Source organism: Paroedura picta, chromosome 4 (assembly GCF_049243985.1).
Source record: "Paroedura picta isolate Pp20150507F chromosome 4, Ppicta_v3.0, whole genome shotgun sequence".
NCBI classification, from domain to species: domain Eukaryota; kingdom Metazoa; phylum Chordata; class Lepidosauria; order Squamata; family Gekkonidae; genus Paroedura; species Paroedura picta.
In genome coordinates, this window is record NC_135372.1 from 82,264,350 (window position 1) to 82,288,546 (window position 24,197).

General features: G+C 43.0%; 2 protein-coding genes across 5 annotated transcripts in view; one reads left to right on the forward strand and one right to left on the reverse strand.

The window, feature by feature from the left end:
* Window positions 1-3,258, reverse strand: part of OSBPL9 (oxysterol binding protein like 9) — a 96,409-nt gene extending 93,151 nt beyond the window's left edge. For both annotated transcript variants that reach the window (XM_077333767.1, XM_077333766.1), the window contains exon 1: window positions 3,051-3,258. In XM_077333767.1, the coding sequence (XP_077189882.1) occupies window positions 3,051-3,161 (111 nt within the window). In that variant the 5' untranslated portion in view covers window positions 3,162-3,258. The remainder of the gene's footprint in view (window positions 1-3,050) is intronic.
* Window positions 2,981-24,197, forward strand: part of LOC143835697 (calreticulin-like) — a 44,121-nt gene continuing 22,904 nt past the window's right edge. For 2 of the 3 annotated variants that reach the window (XM_077333772.1, XM_077333773.1), the window contains exons 1-3: window positions 3,018-3,172; window positions 16,012-16,113; window positions 23,457-23,660. In XM_077333772.1, coding sequence (XP_077189887.1) covers window positions 3,148-3,172; window positions 16,012-16,113; window positions 23,457-23,660 — 331 coding nt within the window. In that variant the 5' untranslated portion in view covers window positions 3,018-3,147. Of the gene's footprint in view, window positions 3,173-16,011; window positions 16,114-23,456; window positions 23,661-24,197 lie in introns of all 3 variants that reach the window. The other variant, XM_077333774.1, reaches the window with a different exon arrangement.

Below are 24,197 nucleotides of genomic sequence, written 5' to 3' on the forward strand. Positions count from 1 at the left end.
CATCATTATATTCCAGGTACAAGAGAGGTATGAGTGGGTGGGAATTTGGGAAGTAGTGCTCCCAAGTCAGCCATAAAAGTGTCAGCATACTGTTGGGCCATGTGAGTGCCTGTTGCTTTACCACTGATCTGAAGGAACAAGTTATTGCCAAACTTGAAGTGGTTGTGGAAGTGAAGAAAATGAGACTGGTAATTTCCATTTCATTATATCTGAAGAAGTGTGCTTCACATGAAAGCTTCCATCCTGTTGGTCTTAATGCTGCCACTGGACTCAAACTTTGTTTTGCTGCTTCAGATCAATATGGCTACCCACCTAGAATCCATATATAGGTTATGGTTTAAATTGCTTTTCTTGAATCTCTAAGTTCTAATTTTAAAAGAACAACAAATATTTGTACCTTTGTATGAAATTACAATTTCCAAGGGACAGAAAGAAGCACAAACAGGCAGTGAAGGACAGTTAGCTGCTTTCAAAATCAGGTTAGGAACTGCTTTGATCATTGTCCTTGCTTATGGGAGCTGTCCACAAGCAGGAAATTCATAGTAAGGCTTCTTTGTTCTCCATATATACTGAGGCATGGCTGCTCCAACAACTGATAGAGTCAAGGTATTTAGAGTTCTGTACTTAAAACCCAACATCAGTGGACACACACAAGTAAGCCAAATTCATATAAGCCTATTGTATTTGCATTTTAATTTGCTGCCCTTTACAAATTCTAATATTATATCTAAAGAAAGTTATTGCAATGGTGCAAAAAGTACAAAAAAAGGCAACCTAGAAATATTAGGAAGTTAGTTTAGAAAAGATGACACGAGAGATCTTTATAAAATTGTGCACGGAGGGGAAAAACTGGTGGGAACTTTTTCCTAAAATACAAAAACCTAGCGACAATGAAGTTATGGGTAGTAACTCAAGACAGAACAGGAAGTACTTCTTCACACAAATTATCATTGCCATGGGATATAGTGATGGTTACCACCATAGATGGCTTTTAAAAGATATGATGAACAGCAGAGGGAACAAAATAACCCAACCTGTATATACAAGCTTAGAAGCCTTAAAGGCTGAGCAGCAGAAGAATATACTAAATATTAAAAAACAAATATTTATTATCATTCATGTGCACATTTAAAAATGTAAAAACATCAACATTATTCTCACATGATTGTACAAATCCAGAGCATATTGGCATATGGATAAATGACCTGATACAAAAACCCACACGTTTCAACTCTTGGGGTCTTCCTCGGTGGTCTGATATTTAAATAAACTTATGTAATGTTGTAATGGAGAGTGTAGGGTGGAAAAAAAAAGGAAGATGCTCCCATGCTTATAAAACATGTCCAAATATATCTCTTGCCCCCCCGTTAAAACATTTATTCTCCAAAATTCCACCCTTATTATAGTTCTCTCTCAGTCTGAGTGCATGCTCCTATGTCTCATAAAATGTAGTGAAAAAGAAGAGCAGTTTGCTGAAAGGGACAGCCAGAGCAAAAGTTAGACTCTGCTGAGGGATAGTTGAAGCACTATGTTCATTCAGAAACTCTTTCTGGGGATATAAGGTACTTGAAATGTTGCCATGTAGGAATGCCAACGTGCCTCTATCTCTGCTCTACCTGTATGGTTTGAAATAAAGCAGATACAAAAATGACTACAAAAGCACCCCAAATTTCCAGTGCTGTCTCCTCCAAAGGGAATCAAATAACTATCAATCCTTGGAACTTCTCACTGCTCAAAGAAGGCGGGCACTTGTAACACTGATCTGACCCTCTGTTCTTTAAACTCAAAACAGCATTCTATCCATATACTAGAATCCAACCATATGATAACATTAGGCATATCATACATGATCTTATCTAGAGAAAGTTGCCACAATATGTTTACTACTGGCAGTTTCATCTCAAGAAGCCTACAATGTAAGATATAGTAGGGAGCAACATCAGCCATTATGGCTGGCAAATAGGCTAAGGCAGCCTCTGAATAATGAAGAACAGCTATTTAAACTTTTTAACTGTACTAAAGTTTAAAAGCACACAATAAATACAGACTAAACAACATTAGTGAGACATTTCCCCAAAAAACTTCTCACTACCCTAAATAAAAGAATTTTAAGAAACTGCACTAGACCATTCAAGCTTTGTTTTTAAATACTCAACTATCATTTTAAGTGCTGTGGCTTTGTATCCTAATGTTTACCTTGTCCTTCAACGGAGAGACAGAATGTAAATGGTTTAATGTAAACTAAATATTTAGCACTAGATACTGGGAACCAACCCAGCATTGCTTTCCTCATCATGCGCTGTTTGTGGGCTCCCTGTTTGTTTCTGTCTCAACATCTCTGCAGAGTAGTGCACTAGACAATTCTCTGGCTTTAATTACTACTGGATAGACTACAAGATAAGAATATCATCAATGCAAGAGACATGACACTGATGGACAACCCAATTCTGCACTTGTTTACTCAGAACTAATTTAGTCAGACTTCCTCTCAAGTACGGCAACGCAGGCTATAGCCACAATCTGATGCAAATTGAAAGGCTGGTTCTCAACTGCTACAGTGTCTCCCATTCTCAAAGAAAGTTCTTTGTTGATCAGTCCGTAACCTCAAACAAAACCCCATACCAACACTGTTCTCCCAATCTTAACAATGGGACAAATACTCCTCCTATCCCCAAACCAACTTTCTCAAGCCAGAAAACCCAGTTTTCACGCTCCAGCCTAAAATTCCAATTTTGTTCGGGTTAATCCGTATCCTTGACATAAACTAAGTGGCTTTCGACACCATCTAAGGACCAGACCTATCACCTTCTCCAGTCCCACCCTACCCCCCGTTTCGGTCGCCGTAACTTCAATATTACTCGCCCCACGCCCCCTTTATATTAACCCTGCAAGGCTACCTCCCTATTGGCTGTCACCAGACTCTTCCTCGTCTTTATTGGCTTCCCTGAGATCACGACACTCCCTCTCTCAGAAGCCCCCACCTTAGCAAGCGGGTAGCCTGACAGACCGCTGCCTCCCCCCCGTTTGTCCCAGCGCGGGCCCTCACGCACCGTATAGTAGGAGAGCAGCCCCGCGTTGTAGTCGAGCACGAACCAGCGGTACTGCCAGCCTTTCATCACGTTGGTCCATTTACTCAGCGGGCCCTCCATGATGGACGCCATCTTGAGAGCCGGTAAGATGCCAAACAGCCCACTAGAGCGAACGCCGGCCGTGCGGGCGGGGGTGGAAGAAGAAGGGAGGAGCGGGACGCGCGAGCGCCGTGAAATGGGCGAGGCTTGAATGAGGCAGCGCGAGACAAGGAGGAGGTACGGCTGTTGCCGCGTCAGGAAAACAACCCGCGGGACTGACGAGCGGGGAAAGGGGGCGTGGCTTGTATGCGGAGGGCGGGCTTGAGGGATCCTGTAGAGTCGTTAGAGGGCGCGCGCGGTGAATACGGCTGGTGTCGTGGGGTTGGGGAGAAACGGAAGAAAGGAGCGACTGCCTCGGAAGGCCGCGGTGTGCTAGGTTGCAACAACAACGTTAACGACTAGAGGCTTCTCGTGTTACTTCACCATAAGTTTTTGTGAGCTGAGCTCATTCCGCCAGAAAGCATGGAGTGAATGTTTACATTTATAATCGAATCTCGTGGGCCGGATAGTGTGCTCTCAAGAGTGCTGAAAACTTTCTGGAGAGCTTGCGGAACCCTTGTCCATCATCTTTAGGACCTCTTAGAAGGCTGAAGGAAAGTGAATGTTATCCCAATCTTTAAAAAAGGGAGGAGAAATGATCCGGGAAGCTACAGTCCAGCGAGTCTGACCTCAATTGCAGGGAAGATAATGGAGTAGATTTTAAAGATCTGCAAACATCTCACTGACAATCTGTTGGTCCAGGCAAGTCAGTATGGATTTGTCTCCTAACAGGTCCTGCCAGACCAACCTGGTTTCCTTTTTTGACTGAATGACGGGTTCCACATGATGTTCTGATGGGGAACCTGGGGGACTGTAGACTGGATTTTTGGGTGAGGTGGATAATTCATGATAGTTCCAGTGTAAACTGCCCTGAGCTGCAAGGGAGGACAGTATATAAATAAAGAGGGAAGGAACTGGCTAGAAAATCACACCCAAAGAGTGGTTGTCAGTGGTATTTCATCAGATTGGAGGGAGGTGAGTGGTGGGATGCCACAGAGCTGGGTACTTTTCAGCATATTAATGTTCTAGGTGTGGGGATAGAGGAACGCCTCATTAAATTTGCAGATGATACCAAATTGAGAAGAGTAGCGAACACCCCAGAAGATATAAAGTTCAACAAAATCTGAACATGCTCTAAAAGTAGGCAAATGAAAACAAGAAGCAGTTCAGGAAAGATAAGTGCAGATTTCTACATCTGGGTGACAAGAATGAAAAGCATGCATCTCATTCACATCAAAATCACAAGATGTCATAGTCCCATTGTATACGGCACTGGTCAGACCACACCTGGAGGCCTCACTTCAAGAAGGACGTAGATAAAATTGAAAGGGTACAGAGGAGAGCGATGAGGATGATCTGGGGCCAAGGGACCAATCCCTATGAAGATAGGTTGAGGGACTTTGGAATGTTCAGCCTGGAGAAAAGGAGGTTGAGAGGGGACATGATAGCTCTCTTTAAGTATTTGAAAGGTTGTCACTTGGAGGAGGGCAGGATGCTGTTTCCGTTGGCTGCAGAGGAAAGGACGCGCAGTAATGGGTTTAAACTACAACGATATAGGCTAGATATCAGGAAAAAAATTTACACAGTCAGAGTAGTTCAGCAGTGAAATAGGCTGCCTAAGGAGGTGGTGAGCTCCCCCTCACTGGCAGTCTTCAAGCAAAGGTTGGATACATACTTTTCTTGGATGCTTTAGGATGCTTTGGGCTGAACCTGCGTTGAGCAGGGGGTTGGTCTAGATGGCCTTTATGGCCCCTTCCAACTCTATGATTCTGTGATTCACTCATGCAAGCCTGGGCAGCTCTTCTGTCAGTATTCATAACAGTCAAGACTAGAATGTTTTGTTTCAGGCAGCAGGGTTAGGATGAAAACTGTCACTTGAGCTAAAATTGCATCTAATCAGAAAATGTGAAAACTGAGTAGAGGGAACATTAGTGGTCAGTCTCTTCCATCCAGGATTATATTGTGTAGGAATTTTTTATGTGGGGTTTTAAGTGTTACGTAAACCTCCCTGAGCCGGCTTGGTGCAAGAGTGGTGGTCGTTGTTAGGTGCGAAGTCATATCCGACCCATCGCGATCCCATGGACAATGATCCTCCAGGCCTTCCTGTCCTCTACCATTCCCCAGAATCCATTTAAGTTCGCACTGACTGCTTCAGTGACTTCATCCAGCCACCTCATTCTCTGTCGTCCCCTTCTTCTTTTGCCCTCGATCACTCCCAGCATTAGGTTCTTCTCCAGGGAGTCCTTCCTTCTCATGATGTGGCCAAAGTATTTGAGTTTCATCTTCAAGATCTGGCCTTCTAAGGAGCAGTCAGTGGTGATCTCCTCTAGGACTGACTGGTTTGTTTGCCTTGCAGTCCAAGGGACTCACAAGAGTCTTCTCCAGCACCCGAGTTCAAAAGTTTCAATTCTTTGACGCTCAGCCTTCCCTATGGTGGTAAGAGTGGTGGTAAACAAATGCAATTATCTTTTATTTTTTACCGCTCCTGCGGAGTGGATTAAATAAAAGGGTAAGGCCACCTGGGGAGGAGTTAGGGCGAGCCCTGTCCAGGATAAAAACTCAGAGGGCAAAATCAGGAGCCGCGCAGCGGCTCATGATTGGGCCCTCTGAGTGTCCAGCCAGGGCCAAGCAGCCAATGGGGAGGCGCACAAAGCGCCTTCCTATTGGCCCTTCACCAGAACAGACCAAAATTCCATTCACCCAGTCCAGTCTGGCTGCCAGTCTGCTCCTGACCACCGCAGGGAGAGAAGGTCAGAAGGGCTGCCAAGGGGGATGAGAACAGAGGCTTGGACAGGCTGCGCCAGCCCTTTTGGCCCCAAGGCTGTCCTAACTGTCATGTCCAACTGTAAATTGCCTCAGAACCCTGACAGAGCTGGCAGGAGGCTGCAGAGTGCTCCCCCTCCCCCACTTCAGGCCTGCTGCGAAGGAACCTCTGACAGGCCCTGACTGAGGGGAGGGAGGCCTTTCCAAGAGCAACGCAGGGCAGTCTGAGGGCCTTCCTTTTGAGGGAGGGGACTTTCCCCTTCTGCCAAACAGTTGCCTGACAGGGAGGCCACAGAAAAGCCCCTTCTCACTTAAAATACTGCTCTGCCTGGAGGTTAGACACAGCCAAGCCATGTGTCTTTCTTCTTTGCAACTCTGCAGATTTGAGACCACTGCACAGCGTTATTCTGCAGAGGAAACTGGCTCTTTTGTCTCCTGTTTCATCTGCACAACAACCCTGTGCAGTAGGCCTCAAGTCTTTCAATTCAACAACAACCTGTGTGGGAAGCCTTAAATGTTTTTTCTCTACCACAACCCTGTCCTAAGTAGCCCTTTCTGCCTGGGGAGCTGATCTTTATACTCTGCAGGTGAGCTGTAATTCCAGGAGCTCTCCAGGCCACACCTGTAGGTTGGCAGCCCCTTGGTTGGAAATATTCCTGGAGGTTTGGAGGTGGGACTTCAAAATCATACAATGCCTCAGAGTCCAGCCTTCAAATGAGCCATTTTTGCCTGCAGTTTGTAGGGAGTGGTGCAGGAGTGTCCCTCCTGGCCTATAGGTTATTATGGCCAGCCCTTACCAGCAACTGTTTGTATTCTGGGGCACAGACAGGCAGACCAGCATCAGTCCTGTGAGTCTGGAAAGTGCAGGAAGATCTAAATAAATATTTACAGCCTGAAACTGTAAATAGAGAACAAGTAAATGTCTGGAGACACATAGTAACTGAATGACTTATTGGCATGGCCAATAACCTTGGCCTGGCAAATAAAAAAACAGCATAGAAAACCTTACTAAGGTCAAGACTGCTGTGCACAGAGAGTCTTCCTCTTAGGGTTGCCAGCTTCCCTGTGAGGCTCGCTACTCCACCTCCTTTATGTGGAGTCTGCTATGGGGAGAGAAAGGGAAGACTATTGGAAAATGCTTTGAGACACCTGAGGCCTGCTGGGTCACTGCGGCCCATTCCCAGTTCTCTCAGATCTCTCGCAACCCCACATACCTCACAGGTTGACTATTGTGGAGAGATTAATGGAAAAGGTGTTTGTAAATCGCTTTGAGACTCCTTTGGGTAGTAAGCAATAGGATACAAAAATCCGTTCTAAGGAGCAACCATGAAAGAAGCATGTGGGCACATAACATTTTACCAACAGTGAAAACATGGGAGACAGAAGGAACAGGGTGGACACCTGTGTATTGTGACTACCCCATGTGTATTAGGGCAGAGGGGCATTTCGGTGAATGTGGTCTAATTCACACAAGAAGGGAAATGACGCAGAACTGGGAGGAATTGGTTGCCATGTAATCTTCCCCTAAGAAGAGTCTCCAGTCTGATTTTCCCTTCACATATCTGAAAACGTGGCTCTGGAAAGCTCATCTGTAACCACTATGCCAAAATTCCCAAAGGTCTGTCCTCTTCCACACTCAACAGACATTCCACACCACAGGTTCTTGATACCCATATCTCCACACCCATACCCTCATTTGCCACCATGCCACCACAACCTCCCACACAACACACACAGTCAACCCCATGCCCTTACAGACTGGACAACTCCTCCTCTTCCTCTTCCCACTGCCAAGCTCTAGCGCCTGTTGTATTCTTGGATACAACGAGCTTTGCCCCTAGTAAATAAATATTTTGGAGCAGCACTGAAACCCTTGCAAATGAGAGAGTTCTGATCCATGTAATTTAAAGGCCCTCAGTCATGTTGAACCTCCAAGCAGTTTAAAAATTTGAAGAGAGCATAGTGGTTGCCACCACAAAACGATTATGTAGGTTCTAGCCTAGATATATCTTTCCAAAAAATAAAGTTCCAAGTTCAAATTCTGTTAGGGCCTTGATCTCTGGGAGCTCGTTCCACCAGGTGGGGACCAGGATGGAGAAAGCTCTAACCCTGGTTGAGGTCAAGCAAGCTTCCCTGAGGCCAGGGATCACCAGAATGTTGGAGGTGCTGAAGCATAAGGCTCTTCGAGACGTGTAACCAAAACCTTAAGTCTGATCCAGAATTCAACCAGGAGCCAGCGCAGCTGCTGGAGGATGAGCTAAATGTGGGACCTCCAAGGTGTTGCTGTGAGGACCCTGGCAGCTGCGTTCTGGACCAGTTGCAGTTTCTGGATCAGAGTCAAGGGCAGGTCTGTGTAGAATGAGTTGCAGAAGTTCAGCCTAGAGGTGACCATCACATGGATCACTGTGGCTAGGTGTTCCAGGGCCAAGTAGGTCACTAGTAATTTGGCTTGCCGAAGGTGGTAGAATGCCAGTCGTACTACTGTTGTGATCTGAGCCTCCATTGAGAGGGCAGAATTTCAAGCCTTAAAAATGCTACAAAATGATCAGAATATTATTATTAAACAAGCTTCAGATGACTCTGCTTGAGCCACCCTGTCACTGCTTTCAGGCAGCTGGCTAATGTTTCTGGCGGAGAGTCAGGGTGGCTGTCCATTAGGAGGAAGAGATGGGCGTCATCAGCATATTGATGGCAACCCAGCCCTAACCTCTGTACCAGTTGAACAAGAGAGCACATAAAGATATTGAATAGAATTGGAGAGCAAACTGCCCCTTGAGGGATTCCACATGCCACTTGGTAACGGTTTGATGTGCTCTCTCCTAGTGCTACACTCTGTTCGCAATCCTGGAGGAAGGAGATCAGCCACTGAAGGGCAATTCCTTTAATCCCGGTCTTGGCGAGGCGGTGAGCTAAAAGCTCATGATCGACTGTGTTGAATGCTGCTTAGATGTCTAATAATACAAGCAGTGCTGACTGCCCTGGTCCAACTGGCGATGTTCATGCGTTAGGGCAACTAGCACTATCAGTACCCCATGGCCAGGCTAGAAACCTGACTGGGGTGAGTCTAGGACTGAAGCTTCTTCCAAGTATGCTGACAGTTGGTTCAAGACCTTTTCAAGCATCTTCCCCAGGAATGCTAAATGCGAAATGGGGCAGTACTTGGAAGGCTGTTGTGGGTCCAGAGATGGTTTTTTGAGCAGTGGATGAACCACATGGGCAAAAAGGAAAACACAGGGAAGAACCTTTTCTTTTAATATTTTCCTGCAAATATATGGGATTACTTCAGGTTTACAGGACATTTATTTATTTATATTTGTATACTGCCCTCCCCTGAGGCTCAGGGTGGTATTCTAGCCCAGGGTGGATTTTTGAAATGTGCCCAAGGGGGCCATCCATCACTTTTAGATATATGATACTGTAGGCAGTCTTCTGGAAATTGGTAATAACTGATATGCACTTTTTCCTAAATGGATTCAGTAGAACTTGGTTCCTACTGAAGCTGCAATCTTTAACATACTTATTAGGAAGTCCTAATACTTATTTCTGAATAAATATGCATAGAATTTGACTACACATCTGAGTGATAAGGCAATTACTTTGGATTTACACAATCTGGAAAATACGTTGCAATCTGCTATGAGCCAGCTGTGCTGGGAACAGTAGAATATAAATGTAATAATAAATAATTAACTTAAGAGTTTACTTGACTTCTGCTTTATTAATCTGTTGTAGAAAAGCTCCAGAGGGCAAGTGATTTAGAGTGAGGAAAGGTGAGCCAGCTGGGTAACCTTGGGCTAGTAAAGTTCTTTTAGGGCTGATCATGCAGAGCAGTTCTCTTAGAGCTCTTTCAGCCCCACCTATCTCATAGGGTGTCAGATGTGGGGAGTGGAAGGCAAAAGTTTTGTAAGCCTCTTTGGACTACATCAGATAGTGTAAAGCAGGGTATAAAAACCAGCTCTCCTTGAATTCCTATCACCCCTGTAAAATCAGCTTTTTCCATTTTTAAACGTTATCAGTTTAATGACACCCAGCTGTATCTCCTGATGGACAGCCACCCGGACTCCCCCCCAGAACCATTTGCCAGATGTTTGGAAGAGGTGGCTAGATGGTTGGAGCAGAGTCACCTGAAACTCAACCCCTCCAAGATGGAGGTCCTGTGGTTCGGTGGTAGAGGGGCAGGGTTGGAAGCACGCTTACCCACCCTGGCAGGGACGCAACTGACCATCGCGCTCCAGGCCAGGAATTTGGGAGTGACCTTGGATGCCTCGTTGACATTGGAGGCCCAGGTCAAGAAGGTAGCCAGCCAGGCATTTTTCCATCTTCGCCAGGCAAAGCTACTAGCACCCTACCTGTCCTCTGAACATCTGGCCACTGTGAACCATGCAACAGTTACCTCCAGAATAGATTTCTGTAACTCGCTCTATGCGGGCCTGCCCTTAGGCTTGATCCGGAAGTTACAGCTGGTGCAAAATGCAGCTTCTAGGATCCTTACTGGGACTTCTTAGAGGACCCATATCCAGCCGGTGCTGAGGTGGCTGCATTGGTTGCCGGCTGCTGCTCAAATCCAGTTTAAGATGCTGGTTCTTATCTTCAAGGCCCTCCATGGTCTGGGACCCAGATACCTTAGGGACCGCCTCTCGCCCTATGTCCCCCACAGGGCTTTATGCTCTGCGGGGTCTAATTTGTTGGTCATTCCCGGCCCCCGGGAAGCGCACCTGGCCTCGACCAGGGCCAGGGCCTTCTTGGTTCTGGCTCCCACCTGGTGGAATGAGCTCCCGGAAGAGTTGCAGGCCCTGCGGGAGCTTTCGGCATTCCGCAGGGCCTGTAAGACGGAGCTCTTCCACCAGGTCTACAGTTGAAGCCGGCGTACAAGAGTACATCTGGGCCACCCCTGCCTTGCCCCTCTTTTTGAAATCTAGCGGGGCCACTAGGCAGACTGAGGTCATCAGCCCCCATCCATCTCGAGGTTAATGTTGGTAGGAAGTGGATTCTTCCCCCCCCCCTCATTTTTACTGCCGAGCTTGGATTGTTCTATGTAGATTAATTATTGGTTTTGATAAGTTTTTATTGGGGTTTTAGGCATTGGGGTTTTTATTGTGAACCGCCACGAGCCGTTGTGGGAGCGGCGGGATAGAAATGTAAAAATAAATAAATAAATGATGCTGTGCACATCTGTGTGTAAACTCTACTTTGACTCTCAAGTAGCAGTTCATCAAATAGCTCAACACTTTTGGTTCCTATGTATCAAAAAGGGTGTTCTTTTCTAAAGGGTCTGTAAGTTGGTCGACTGGGTTATTAATGGGACCTGCTGCATAGAATATCAGGTTCCAATGGTAGGTAGAATGGCTTTTTTCCAGCCATATTTGATAGAAGGCTGTTAATGATTGTGTCATATTGGGTGCTGGTGGTGATAAGTGGCATTAAGTGGTAGCTGTCTTACTGTGATTTGATAGCGTTTCCAAGGCAAGAGACATTCAGAGATTAATTGCCATTGCCTGCCTACACTTAGCATCCCTGTTATTCTTTGGCGGTCCCCCATCCAAATTCTAGCCAGGGCTGCTTAGCTTTTAAAAGCAAATGTCATTAAGCTAGCCTGGGCCATCTGAGTCAGGGCAGACTGGGACTGTTTTCACACTAAAGATATCATTTGACTTTGCATTTTTAAAGGGTCAAGTTTTAAAGCGCGATGGGGGGCTGCCTCCGTCAGACTCAGTATGGAAAGCATGTTGCGAATTTCAGCCTGAGAAATAAGGGGAGGAAAGCTGAAATGTGTTAATGCTAGAGTTAACTCGTGGCATCCAAAGAAAATCCAAAGTGAGGCTAAAACAAGTATGTCTCCTAATGTGGAAATGGTCTGGGTGCTAGCAACCAACATGCATGTTTTCTTAATGTAGTGACTGTATTCTTGCATGTATTTTTTGTGTGCTACCCCTCAACACTGACAAGCTGTGCTATAAGATCAGCTCTTTATGAGATCTCTAATTGCTTATCAAAGTACTGGATCTGACCTATAGATTGCTCAATCTTCATATCTACATACTCGGGTAATGGTGGTCAGAAGTTTGGTCTACTCTCAGATTTATGGTGGACTGTACTGTGCCTGAAGACTTTATGATACAAAGAAAGCAGAACTAGCTGGAACTTGTTTTTATATTGATAGAATCATAGAGTTGGAAGGGGCCACACAGGCCATCTAGTCCAAACCCCTGCTCAACGCAGGATCAGCCCAAAGCATCCTAAAGCATCCAAGAAAAGTGTGTATTCAACCTTTGTTTGAAGCAAGAATACAGTACTCAGGATAATTTAATTCAAATTAGTTATGCCTTAACTATTAAGACATCTTTGGAGGTCTCCAATTCAAAAACTATCCATGGCTATATGCCTTTTTCTTTCTACAATTAAAACAAATCAGGAGACATTGGGCAGTCCAAGGAAAAATCAGAGTTCAAAAAGTTGAAGTTGACTCATTCTTTCTGTATGAATTGCTTCTTTTAGGGTTACAACAAAGGAAAAAAGAATCTTTCCAATGGCTTAATCAAAGTAAAGTCTCTGTTATCTCTTTATTTCCACCGGGACTCTGCCAAAACGGTCTCTAGATTATTCTCCATTTACAGTGCTTTCATCAGTGGCAAAAAGAGTCCTCCACAAAGTTGTCATAAATAAATTCAATATATTCACTGACCGTGCTGTTGTTTTTGATAATCACTTGAAATATAATTAGGCGAAAAACGCTCCCTTGATGTGGGGAGTCAAGGCTGTAAGCTCTTGGGTTACAAACAGACATGGTGGCAGGGAATGTCCTGTTCCTTTCATAGAGGCATAATGTGAGAATATATGACATATTTTGTACAATTAGGTTCACTGTTTCTTTTAAAATAACTGTACTGATCCTTTGGAATAGAATGGAATACAAATATATTAAAAAACCAATACTCCTTTACCATTACTGCTATTATTGTGTTATTTGAAGTTGTTATACTATACTTATTCCCACATTCTATGTAAACCACCCTGAGCCACAAGGGAGGGTGGGATATAAATATAATGGATGGATGGATATAGTTCTGTAACACACTGAATTTATTTCTTGGTCTTACTCTGTGCTGATGTAATTCCTCCCCTATTAATGTACACTTTCTGCTCCATTCATATCCTTTTTAAAGGCACACTTATATTTTTACACGTCCTGCCTACTTGGTTATACTCTTCTTGTGCTCTAAAATCTCAATTCTGTATTTTATTATTGTTTTATGGAAGTTCTTTACAGTCCACTCAATTTATTTTTTTAATTATTTAGGAAGTTCTTACAATTACACTGTATCACACTAATTAAAACCATTCTTCCAGCAGTTTACAGGAAAAACTGTAGACGCGTAAAGGAAAAGTCAGAGGATGAAATACTTAATTTACTCTGAGGTAAAATAATGTTTGTTGATAATTAACTGTATTGTTACTAAGTTACTTTATATTTCTTACATCTAGATTTGAGCATTTTGTTTGAATTTGTTAAAAATCCTGACCACAGAGGATAAATCGTATTGCCAAACGATACTCTACATCAGGAGGTTAGTACTTATTGCCTGTTGCTGACATTAAACTACTTAGGAGGTGTGGCTTGGCCTGAATTAGGCTAGGACACCTGGGTCTTCAAAATCCATTTCCTTTGAGGCATTCCAAATAGCATTTTGTGTACTTGGTTGCGTGGTCCCTGCTGATTGGCCCCTGTAGCATAATTATTTATGGATTCCAGCCAATGAGCAGGTTCCATCAGCTAAGCATGGTATTAGTGTGGTGCCAGTAGTGGCTGCGGTTCAGAAGCAGAAGCAAGATATTTTAGAGTAAAAGATTCTGAAGTCCTACTGCAGTTTAAAGAAGACTCCTGCTACTTTAATTTTACTCAGCTGTTATGATATCAGTAATGAAACTAATGTGTTTCGGAATCTTTTTGATAGGGACAGTACTTGGGTCAGTAGTTGGCAGTGGTGCCAGCTCTTCTACCCAGTTAGAAGAGTCTCAACATACAATAATAAAAGAGTATTTTAGAGAAGAGTTTGATGATGAGGGTAAGTGGTATGGTGGGATTTGTCCAAACAAGGAGATATTGATTTATAGATATTATATTCATTCTATATAGACTACTATGCAAAAAAAGTTTCCTTGTGTGATTTCATAATACAATATAGCAATGTATTTACATTGCATGTAAATGGAGATATGCATTCATATTTTTAGTAAAACTTTTTGCTTATTTTGCAGTCAGTAGAAAATGTCTTTTTATCAAAGTGTAATTTAACAGTTAAAGTATGATTTATACGCACAGTATCTCATTGTGTTCTGATTACTTTGTTGACCTACATGGAGAGTTTCATACCATTGTCAAAAATAATAATACAAACATTACAGAATTAGATTTTATTAAGTCTGTTCTATTTGTTTTTGATGGGAGAACAAATAGAGCCAGTTTTATTAAAAGAATTCCAAGTAATGCCTGCAGCTAATAGAGGAATATGAGGTCTTTACTGACAGATACATCTGGGATCCCAGAAATGTAATTCATTTATAAAAGTCCTGTGTCTGGAGTTACAGTTCTCACCTATTTTTGTTTCTAAAAGCAATTAGCCAGAATCAACAGAGTGCACATTAATTTTCCACTGGCTATTCTGAATATATATAAAAGCATCAGATTATTTGATTGGAAGAATATTACAAATAATGTCATGTCTAAAAAAGAGAAAATGATATATCAGTAAATTTATATTATATTTTAGTCTCTTCCCTCTGAGACTGCACTTAACCACTTCGGTACAAACTTTAATTTTATGTGTATTATTTCTAAAAATGGAGGCAAGATTAGTACTCTATTACCATGATGTTAGGATTTGGCTCTTTAATTTGGCTTTGCTGTTTCTTCAAGAATTGGGACATGATTTCACAGGGAATGACAAAAATATGAGAGAAAATACTATACTTCTTTCTCTGCCCCTTCATTCATTTTCTTCCTTCTCTCAGTCTCTTGTCTTCATATCCTATGAGAAAAGTAGGATGCATATATCCGATGGGAAGATCAGTACTAGTTATTACAATTGTTCACTGTTTTTTCATCCTGCTTTCTTCAGGAGATTTATTTTTCTTAGGTGCTTATTTTGACTGAATTGTCACTGTCCTATGTTGTTCTTTGCTTCACAAAGTAGATTGTGAGAATAAGTTGTGCTATTCTTTTTATCTGATTTAATGTTGAGTCTTGGATCTAGTGGCATAAACATGTTATAAAGCAGGCAAATCACCAAACATGATTCAACATGTACTTATAGTCCCTAGGGACCCAGAAGTAGTTATCTCAAGATTCAGATGCAGGGTTTTGCTACTCAGTGAAGCATTCTTAAATAAAATACATATTTTAATTAAATGTAATTCAAGGACTTTAAGGAACTTTAAAAGAAATGCTTGGTTATCATTGCATTGTATGATGTGTAATGTTTCAATTGTTTTAAAGCTCTTTAAACAGTCTTAGAAATAAGAAAGATTCAATAGAGACACTCAGGAAACATTCCCTGTATAATCAAAATGTTGACTGCTAAAGACTATCTTTAGTCCTCTCGATGTATTCTTGGACTATATGAACAATTCTGAGGATATCATAAGAAATACATGCTTCAGTTATTTTCATTGCTTCAGAGATGTTAAAGCATGGCTTGAGCCATTTTGGAAACCTGCAGAAATGTATATATCCATCAATATATGCAAATAAGCAACAGAAGACAGGACTTCATTCAATGGGGGTTAGTTTTCATTATGCAAATATTTAATACATAAGTCTTGTTTCTACTGACAATTAAAAAAAAAGATTTACTAGTCTTAGTTATGTTTGCTAGTGAGTTCAACCAGCAGCCATATCTGTCAAATCATTGTTAGGCTAGTCATGGTAGTATTAAACTCCCCATGGATGAGTTCATACACATTATAGCCATGTTTATTTGCATGCTAATGATGTAAGATTGTCATTTCACATTCTGCTAAATAACTGTTTGCTAGCTTTAGTATTTTTTTTTGTTTTGATATTGGTAAATGTTTATTTTTCCAGATGGATGGGAGAAACGGTGGGTTCAGTCTAAACACAGAACTGATTATGGTAAATTTCGAGTATCTGCAGGAAGATTTTATGGTGATAGAGAAAAAGATAAAGGTAACGTCTCTAATCAAGCAATTATGAAAAGTGCAACTTGTCTTGAATACTCTCTACTGATTTTTCTGCATGTTTTCATTTTTTGTTTTATTTATATATTTTATGCTCTTTTAATGCTGTCTAAGATGTAATGATCTATGCCATTCTTTCTTGCATGCTTTTGGTCACATTTCTCAAATGGCCAGCCTTGTCCCACATAGAATCATAGAATCATATAGTTGGAAGGGGCCATACAGGCCATCTAGTCCAACCCCCTGCTCAATGCAGGATCAGCCCTAAGCATCCTAAAGCATCCAAGAAAAGTGTGTATCCAACCTTTGCCTGAAGACTGCCAGTGAGGGGGAGCTCACCACCTCCTTAGGCAGCCTATTCCACTGCTGAACTACTCTGACTGTGAATTTTTTTTCCTGATATCTAGCCTATATCGTTGTACTTGTAGTTTAAACCCATTACTGCATGTCCTCTCCTCTGCAGCCAACGGAAACAGCATCCTGCCCTCCTCCAAGTGACAACCTTTCAAATACTTATAGAGGGCTATCATGTCCCCTCTCAACCTCCTTTTCTCCAGGCTGAACATTCCCAAGTCCCTCAGCCTATCTTCATAAGGATTGGTCCCTTGGCCCCAGATCATCTTCGTCGCTCTCCTCTGTACCCTTTCAATTTTATCTACATCCTTCTTGAAGTGAGGCCTCCAGAACTGCACACAGTACTCCAGGTGTGGTCTGACCAGTGCCGTATACAATGGGACTATGACATCTTGTGATTTTGATGTGATGCCCCTGTTGATACAGCCCAAAATGGCATTTGCCTTTTTTACCGCTGCATCACACTGCCTGCTCATGTTTAGTTTACAATTCACAAGTACCCCAAGGTCTCGTTCACACACAGTGTTACCTAGAAGCGTATCCCCCATCCAGTAGGCATGCTTTTCATTTTTCTGACCAGGACTTTACACTTATCTTTATTAAATTGCTTCTTGTTCTCATTTGCCCATTTTTCCCTTGTGTTCAGATCTCATTGAACTCTGTTTCTATCTTCCGGAGTATTTGCCAGTCCTCCCAATTTGGTGTCATCTGCAAACTTGATTAGTCCCTCCACCCCCCTCATTAGTCTAGATCATTAATAAATATGTTAAAAAGTACCGGGCCTATCCACCTAACTATCTGAAAATCCAGATTGCAGTCCTTCAATTTATCCATCAGAACATCATGGGGAACCTTATCAAATGCTTTACTGAAATCCAAGTAAACGACATCAACCGAATTTCCACGATCCAGCAAACCTGTTACTTGGTCAAAAAAGGAAACCAGGTTGGTCTGACAGGACCTGTTGGAGACAAATCCATGCTGACTTCCTTGGATCACCAAATTGTCCTCCCGATATTTGCAGATCGCTCCCTTTAATATCTGCTCCATTATCTTCCCCACAACAGAGGTCAGACTCACTGGTCTGTAGTTTCCCGGGTCATCCTTCCTCCCTTTTTTGAAGATTGGAATAACGTTTGCTCTCTTCCAGTCCTCCGGGACATCTCCAGTCCTTAAAGAGGTCCCGAAGATGATGGACAAGGGTTCTGCAAGTTCTCTGGAAAGTTCTTTGAGCACTCTTGGGTGCATTTCATCAGGCCCAGGGGATTTGAACTCATCCAGTGCAGCTAAATGCCTCTCGACAACCTCTCTATCCATGTCAACCTGCCACCCAGACACTATCCTTCGGCTACTGCCATCTCTAGATGTGTCTAAACCCTTTGACCTGTGGGGAAAAACAGATGTAAAATAGGCGCTAAGCCTTTCTGCTTTCTCTGCATCTTCCGTTAGAGTTTGTCCATCTGCACCCAACAGTGGGCCTATTGCCTCCTTTACTTTACGTTTGCTCCTCACATAACTGAAAAATCTTTTCTTGTTACAATGGGCTTCCCTGGCCAATCTTAGCTCACTGTCAGCTTTGGCCTTTCTGATGATTGATCTACAGTGCCTGTAGGTACTCTTCTTTAGAGCTCTGTCCTTCCCTTCATTTCCTGAACATTTCCCTTTTCTTTCTTAGTTCCTCTTGAAGTTCTCTGTTCATCCAAATAGGCTTCTTAGAGCTCCTGCAGTGTTTTCATCTTTCTGGGATAGTCATGACAAACCATGTTTGAAAAACAAACCAAAACAAATGACAAACCATTGTTTGAAACAGAAGGTGCTTTTAGTAGTAGTTGTGCTAAGGCACTGGGATCTAGAAGTAAGTAGGGAAGAAAAAGCCCACTGGACGTTACTGAAGTATTTTTATATCCTGGTTGTAATAACTTTACACTAACATTAAATTCCAGGAATATTATCTTTGAAACTTGTATTTACATATCTGTTATTAAAGCTAAGGTTGGAAATCTTTTATCAGTGATGGACAAGACTATCATAAGAGGCTGTGGTGGTTTGAATATTGGACTAGGAGCTGGGAGTTGACATGTAAAGCCCTGTAACATTCAGGGACAGAAACTGTTTTACTGTGAATGTTTTCATTTTCTCCAATGTAAAGAAAGTGTATGGGGTGTGTGTATTGAGGAGCACTTTAAAAAAACTGAGATATTTTCCTTTTTCATAATTAGTAGAATGATTTAAAAACCATGTTTTACTTCCTCAAAATGGTCAGCATGAACATTTTTATGGAAGAGAGACTTAGTTATTTGTTAATAATCCTTACTATATGTACTGTAGACTGGACAATATTTCCAAAGTTGTGATTATTGCTTAAGTGTGGAATAATTTTTACAATAATGACTATGGTATAATGAACATGGTAAAATATTATTAAAAGTTCAGTGTTCAACATTAGGAGGTTAAATTTGATACTGAAATAAGCTGCCATTAGACTTTTTGTCCAAATATTGCACTTTGTTTCTCATCTTAGGTTTTATCTCAGGTAGCGTAGAGTGCAGCAGCTGGCCAACTGTCAATTTGGATGTTGCTATTATATTTCTGTTGTTTCCTGATTGTTTTGACCAAGAGACAAAGGTACACAATTGAACCATTATTCAAGGAACATGTACCTGACCATGGCAGCAAATTATCTAAAATGAGGCCTCCAATTTATATCTGTGCCTTTGACACTCAGCCTTCCTTATGGTCCAACTTCCACAGCCATACATTGCAACTGGGAAGACCATAGCCTTTTGTTGGCAGGGTGATGTCTCTGCTTTTTAGGATGCTGTCTAGATTTGCCATAGCTTGCTTCTCCAGGAGCAAGCGTCTTTTAATTTCTTTGTTGCAGTCCCCATCTGCAGTGATCTTAGAGCCCAGGAAAATAAAGTCTGTCACTACCTCCATTTCTTCCCCCATCTATTTGCCAGGAATTGAGAGGGTCGAATGCCATGATCTTAGTTTTCTTGATGTTGAGTTTCAAGCCAATTTTTGCACTCTTCTCCTTTACCCGCATCAAGAGGCTCTTTAGTTCCTCTTTGCTTTCTGCCATTAGAGTGGTATCACCTGCATATCTGAGGTTGTTGATATTTTTCCCTGCAATCTTAATCCCAATTTGTGACTCATCTAACCTTGTCTTTCTCATGATGTGCTCCGCATACAAGTTAAATAGACAAGGCGACAGTATACAGCCTTGCCGAACTTCTTTCTCAATTTTGAACCAATCAGTGATTCCATGCCTGATTCTCACTGTTGCTTCTTGACCTGCATATAGGTTTCTCAAGAGACAAATAAGATGCTCTGGTATTCCCATCTCTTTAAGAACTTGCCACAGTTTGTTGTGCTCCACACAATAAAAGGCTTTAGCATAGTCAATGAAGCAGAAGTAGATGTTTTTTTCTGGAACTTTCTCCATGATCCAGCGTATGTTGGCAATTTGATCTCTAGTTCTTCTGCGTCTTCGAAATCCTGCTTTTATTTCTGGAAGTTCTCAGTCCACATATTGCTGGAGCCTAGCTTGTAGGATTTTGAGCATAACTTTGCCAGCATGAGAAATGAGTGCAATGGTGCGGTAGTTTGAACATTCTTTGGCGTTGCCCTTCTTTGGGATTGGAATATAAACTGACTTTTTCCAATCCTGTGGCCACTGTTGAGTTTTCCAAATTTGCTGGCATATTGAGTATAGCACTTTTACTGCATCGTCTTTTAAGATTTTGAATAGTTCAACTGGAATGCTGTCACCTCCACTAGCTTTATTGTTGCTCAGGCTTCCTAAGGCCCATTTGACTTCACATCTATTCATATATTTGCTTCAAGTTTAGACTCAGTACTACTGGACCATTATGTTTTGATTGCTTTAACCTTTTAGTTCTTAACTCAATTTATTTTGGGTTAAGTTTTCCCCCTCCTTCTTTTGTTTATTATTTATTTCCATGGTATGTGTGTGTGTGTGTGTGTTATTTAAATCAGTAAAATATTGTAGGGTTTGGCTAGAAATTAAACACATATATTTACATTTTTCCACAACTTTTCATTTTTTCTTATATCTTCAAAATTTCTGGAAAGTTTACATTTCTGCCTGCCAGACCCTGGGTCAGATTCCTACTTAGTCATGACATTCATGGGGTGATTTTGGGCTAATCACTTAGCATAACCTGCCTCAAAGGGTTATTGTGGGGAAAATGGAAGAAAGGAGAACCGAATATATGCGCATAGAATCATAGTTTTGGAAGTGATCTCCAGGATTATCTAGTCCAGCCCCATGCAGAATGCAGGAAATTTCCAGCAACCTACCCACACATAGAGACGCCAATTCCATATCCAGATGATGCCCCCCCAAAAACCCTAGAATTCCTGGGCAGTGTGGTCTGGAGGAAATTCATCGTCTGACCCCAAAGTAGCAATCAACATTTCCCTAGGCAGGCAAGAAAGGGCCACAAAAGCCAAGCTCAGACACAATCCCTTCTGCCCACCCACTTATAATCTGCCTAAGTTCACATAATCAGCATTTCTGCCAGATGGCTTTCTAGCCTCTGCTTAAAAACTTCCAAAGAAGGAGAGTGCACCACCTCCCAAGGAAGCCTGTTCCACTGAGGAACTTCTCTGCCAAGAGCTCTGAGTTTTTTGAAGGAAGGATAAGCCTCAGGAGTCAAACTTCATGTGGAAGTGCCGACTCAGTAAGCAATTCAATATCAGCTCTAACAAACATGAGATCTGAAATAAGCAACTCAAAATCAGTTCTAAGACAGGATGCCTCAAGTTGCCTACCCCAGGCTCTTACAACCCACACTGATTTCCATAGTTTGACTATGGAGCTAGCTCAGCCAAAGCCTCAGCAGGCTTAACAGACAACTGCTTGGGTGGGTGGGTGGGTGGTGTTGGCAGCACTTGTGTGAACTTGATGTGAGCATCTTAGCAGGTTGAGGGCTAAAGGGAGTCTCATTATGACCTACAACTAGCCCGGAGGACATAGGCTGCCAATCTCTGAAAGACTCACTTTAACAATTTTCTCTTACTCTTTGTTACGTAAGTGTGAAGGATGTCATCATCATCATCATCATCATTATTATTATTGTTATTATATTTAGATTTGTTACTCTCCTCCCCCCGGAGGCTCGAGGCGAGTTACAGCATAAAACCCCGAATAAAACCATACTATAAAATCCATAAAACCCCAATACACAGTAATACACAGAATCAAATAATGACCGATGTGGCAAACCAATAATGTCTATATAAGTTACCCCAGATAACCCATTCTAAAGGGGTGGTGGGTAATAGGAAACAGAGGGTGCTGATTACATTATGCTACTGCTGCCACGGTGTTTTGGGGGGGGGGGGGCGATCTTCCTTGCGGACCAGCCTCATCCAGCGACCGGGCGGAAAAGCTCAGTTTTACAGGCCCTGGGGAACTCTGTAAGCTCCCGCAAGGCCTGTAGCTCCTCCGGGAGCTCATTCCACCAGGACCGAAAAGGCCCTGGCCCTGGTCGAGGCTAGGTGCGCTTCTCTAGGGCCGGGAATGACTAGTAAGTTCAAACCCGCAGAGCATAAAGCTCTGCAGGGGGCATAGGGCGACAGGCGGTCCCTCAGGTAGGCTGGGCCCAGACCGCATAAGGCCTTAAAGGTCAGAACCAAAACTTAGAACCGGATCCGGAAAATAATTGGCAACCAGTGCAGCTGCCTCAGCACTTGCTGGATATGGGACCTCCAAGATGTGCCTGTGAGGACTCTAGCAGCTGCATTCTTTACCAGTTGAAGCTTCTGGATCAGGCCCATAGGCAGGCCAGCGTAGAGCGAGTTACAGAAATCTATTCTGGAGGTGACCGTTGCATGGATCACTGTGGCCAGGTGTTCGGTGGAGAGGTAGGGTGCTAGTAGCCAAGCTTTGGCGCAGATGGAAAAAGGCCTGGCTGGCTACCTTCTTGACCTGAGACTCGAGTGTTAAGGAGGCATCAATGGTCACCCCCAAATTCCTGGCTTGGGATGCGGTTTTAAGTTGCATTATATAAGCATTAAATAAGCAGCCCCAGTGCTTTTAGATAGTTTAAGAGGTTTCAGATTTTATTCAAGTTATAATTGACTCATCATTTACATACACGCATAGGAATGTACAAACTCAGTGGACTTACTGTTTCTTTCTTGAAAAGGAGTTCCTGCTTCAGCTCATCATTTACCACATTTGTATAATCTGTTAATCTGTGTGTGCAGAGGCTGAATTTTCATAGAGCTCTGCAATCCAGTATCATGTTTTATTAGAATAGCATAAAGGCACAGCATTTTCCTAACATTGCACTTTCTTTCTGTAGTAATAATCTAAGGTATGTTCAAAAGTAGTCATTTTTTGTTTTACTAGACAAAGATATTTTTGTTTCATATACTTCTGAGTACCTCGGTTTCAAGCAGATTTCACAGGAGGAAACTATCGAGCTACAAGCAAATAATAAAGATATACTATATTCTTAACTAAGTAAGGGATGCTTTTCTCTTACCTCTCACTTTTGCCTTACCTGCCTGCTGTTTGCCTTAAAGAATGCAATGTGTTACCTTGCAGTATGTCAGCTAATAGGTTGTGATATCAGGGATGCAGTTCCTGTAATTGGTCTACAAAGGAAAAACTGTTAAAATTTCTTCAGAAGAATGAGCATCAGCAAGTGTTTCAGGTGGATATTGTTATGCATGGCCAGTTTTGAGAAAACCTTTCACACATTCATGAAGTGTTTAAAGGAGTTTTAAGAAATATAAACTTTGGGCTGTTTCCTTATGCTGGATTTTAGTTAGTTTTTTTTCAGTGTTTTTAATTTCTTCTTTGTCTTGCTGTTTCTCACTCAGAACTTATTTTCTCCCTTATATAGAGAAATTTTAAGCAAAACAAAGCTACTTATCTCAGTGGCAGTAAAACATTTTAAGAGCCGTTTTCATTGACATTTGTCCCCATATTCTTTTTTACAGGCCTGCAGACAATTGAAGACACAAAATACTATGCTGTGTCAGCAAGGTTTCGGCCATTCAACAATGAAGGTCAAACCTTAGTCGTACAATATACAGTAAAATATGACCAACACGTTGACTGTGGTGGTGCCTACATTAAACTTTTTCCTGAAGATGTAAATCAAGAGACTTTGAATGAAGATACCAGGTATTACATTATGTTTGGTAAGTTCCCTTTAAAACCTCTATTACCACTGGTCAAACAATAAACTTTGTGCTATAAGGCAGTGGTCCCCAACCTGTGGGCCGCGGCCCGGCGCCGGGCCGTGAAGGCCATGGCGCCGGGCCGCGGCTTCCTCTCCCCGCCCCCCCCCCCCCCGCAGTAAAAAACTTCCCAGGCCGCAAGCTTGCGGCCCGGGAAGGTACTTACTGCGGGAGGGCGGGGAGGGAATCAGGGCCGGGCCGCGCCCGTGCATGCCGCGCCCGTTCGGCCCGATCCGCGGGCGCGGGCCGCGGGTGCGGCCCGATCCGTGGGTGCGGCCCGCGGGCGCAGCCGGGTGCGGCCCACGGGCGCGGCCGGGCGCGGCTCGTGGGCGCGGCCCGATCCGCGGGTGCGGTTCGGGGGCGCGGCCGGGCGCGGCTCGCGGGCGCGGCCCGAAGCATGGGCGTGGCCCGCGCGGGCGCGGTTCCTGCGGGCGCGACCCAATGCCCTGCCGGTCCCCAGCCTAATAAAGGTTGGGGACCACTGCTATAAGGGATTAA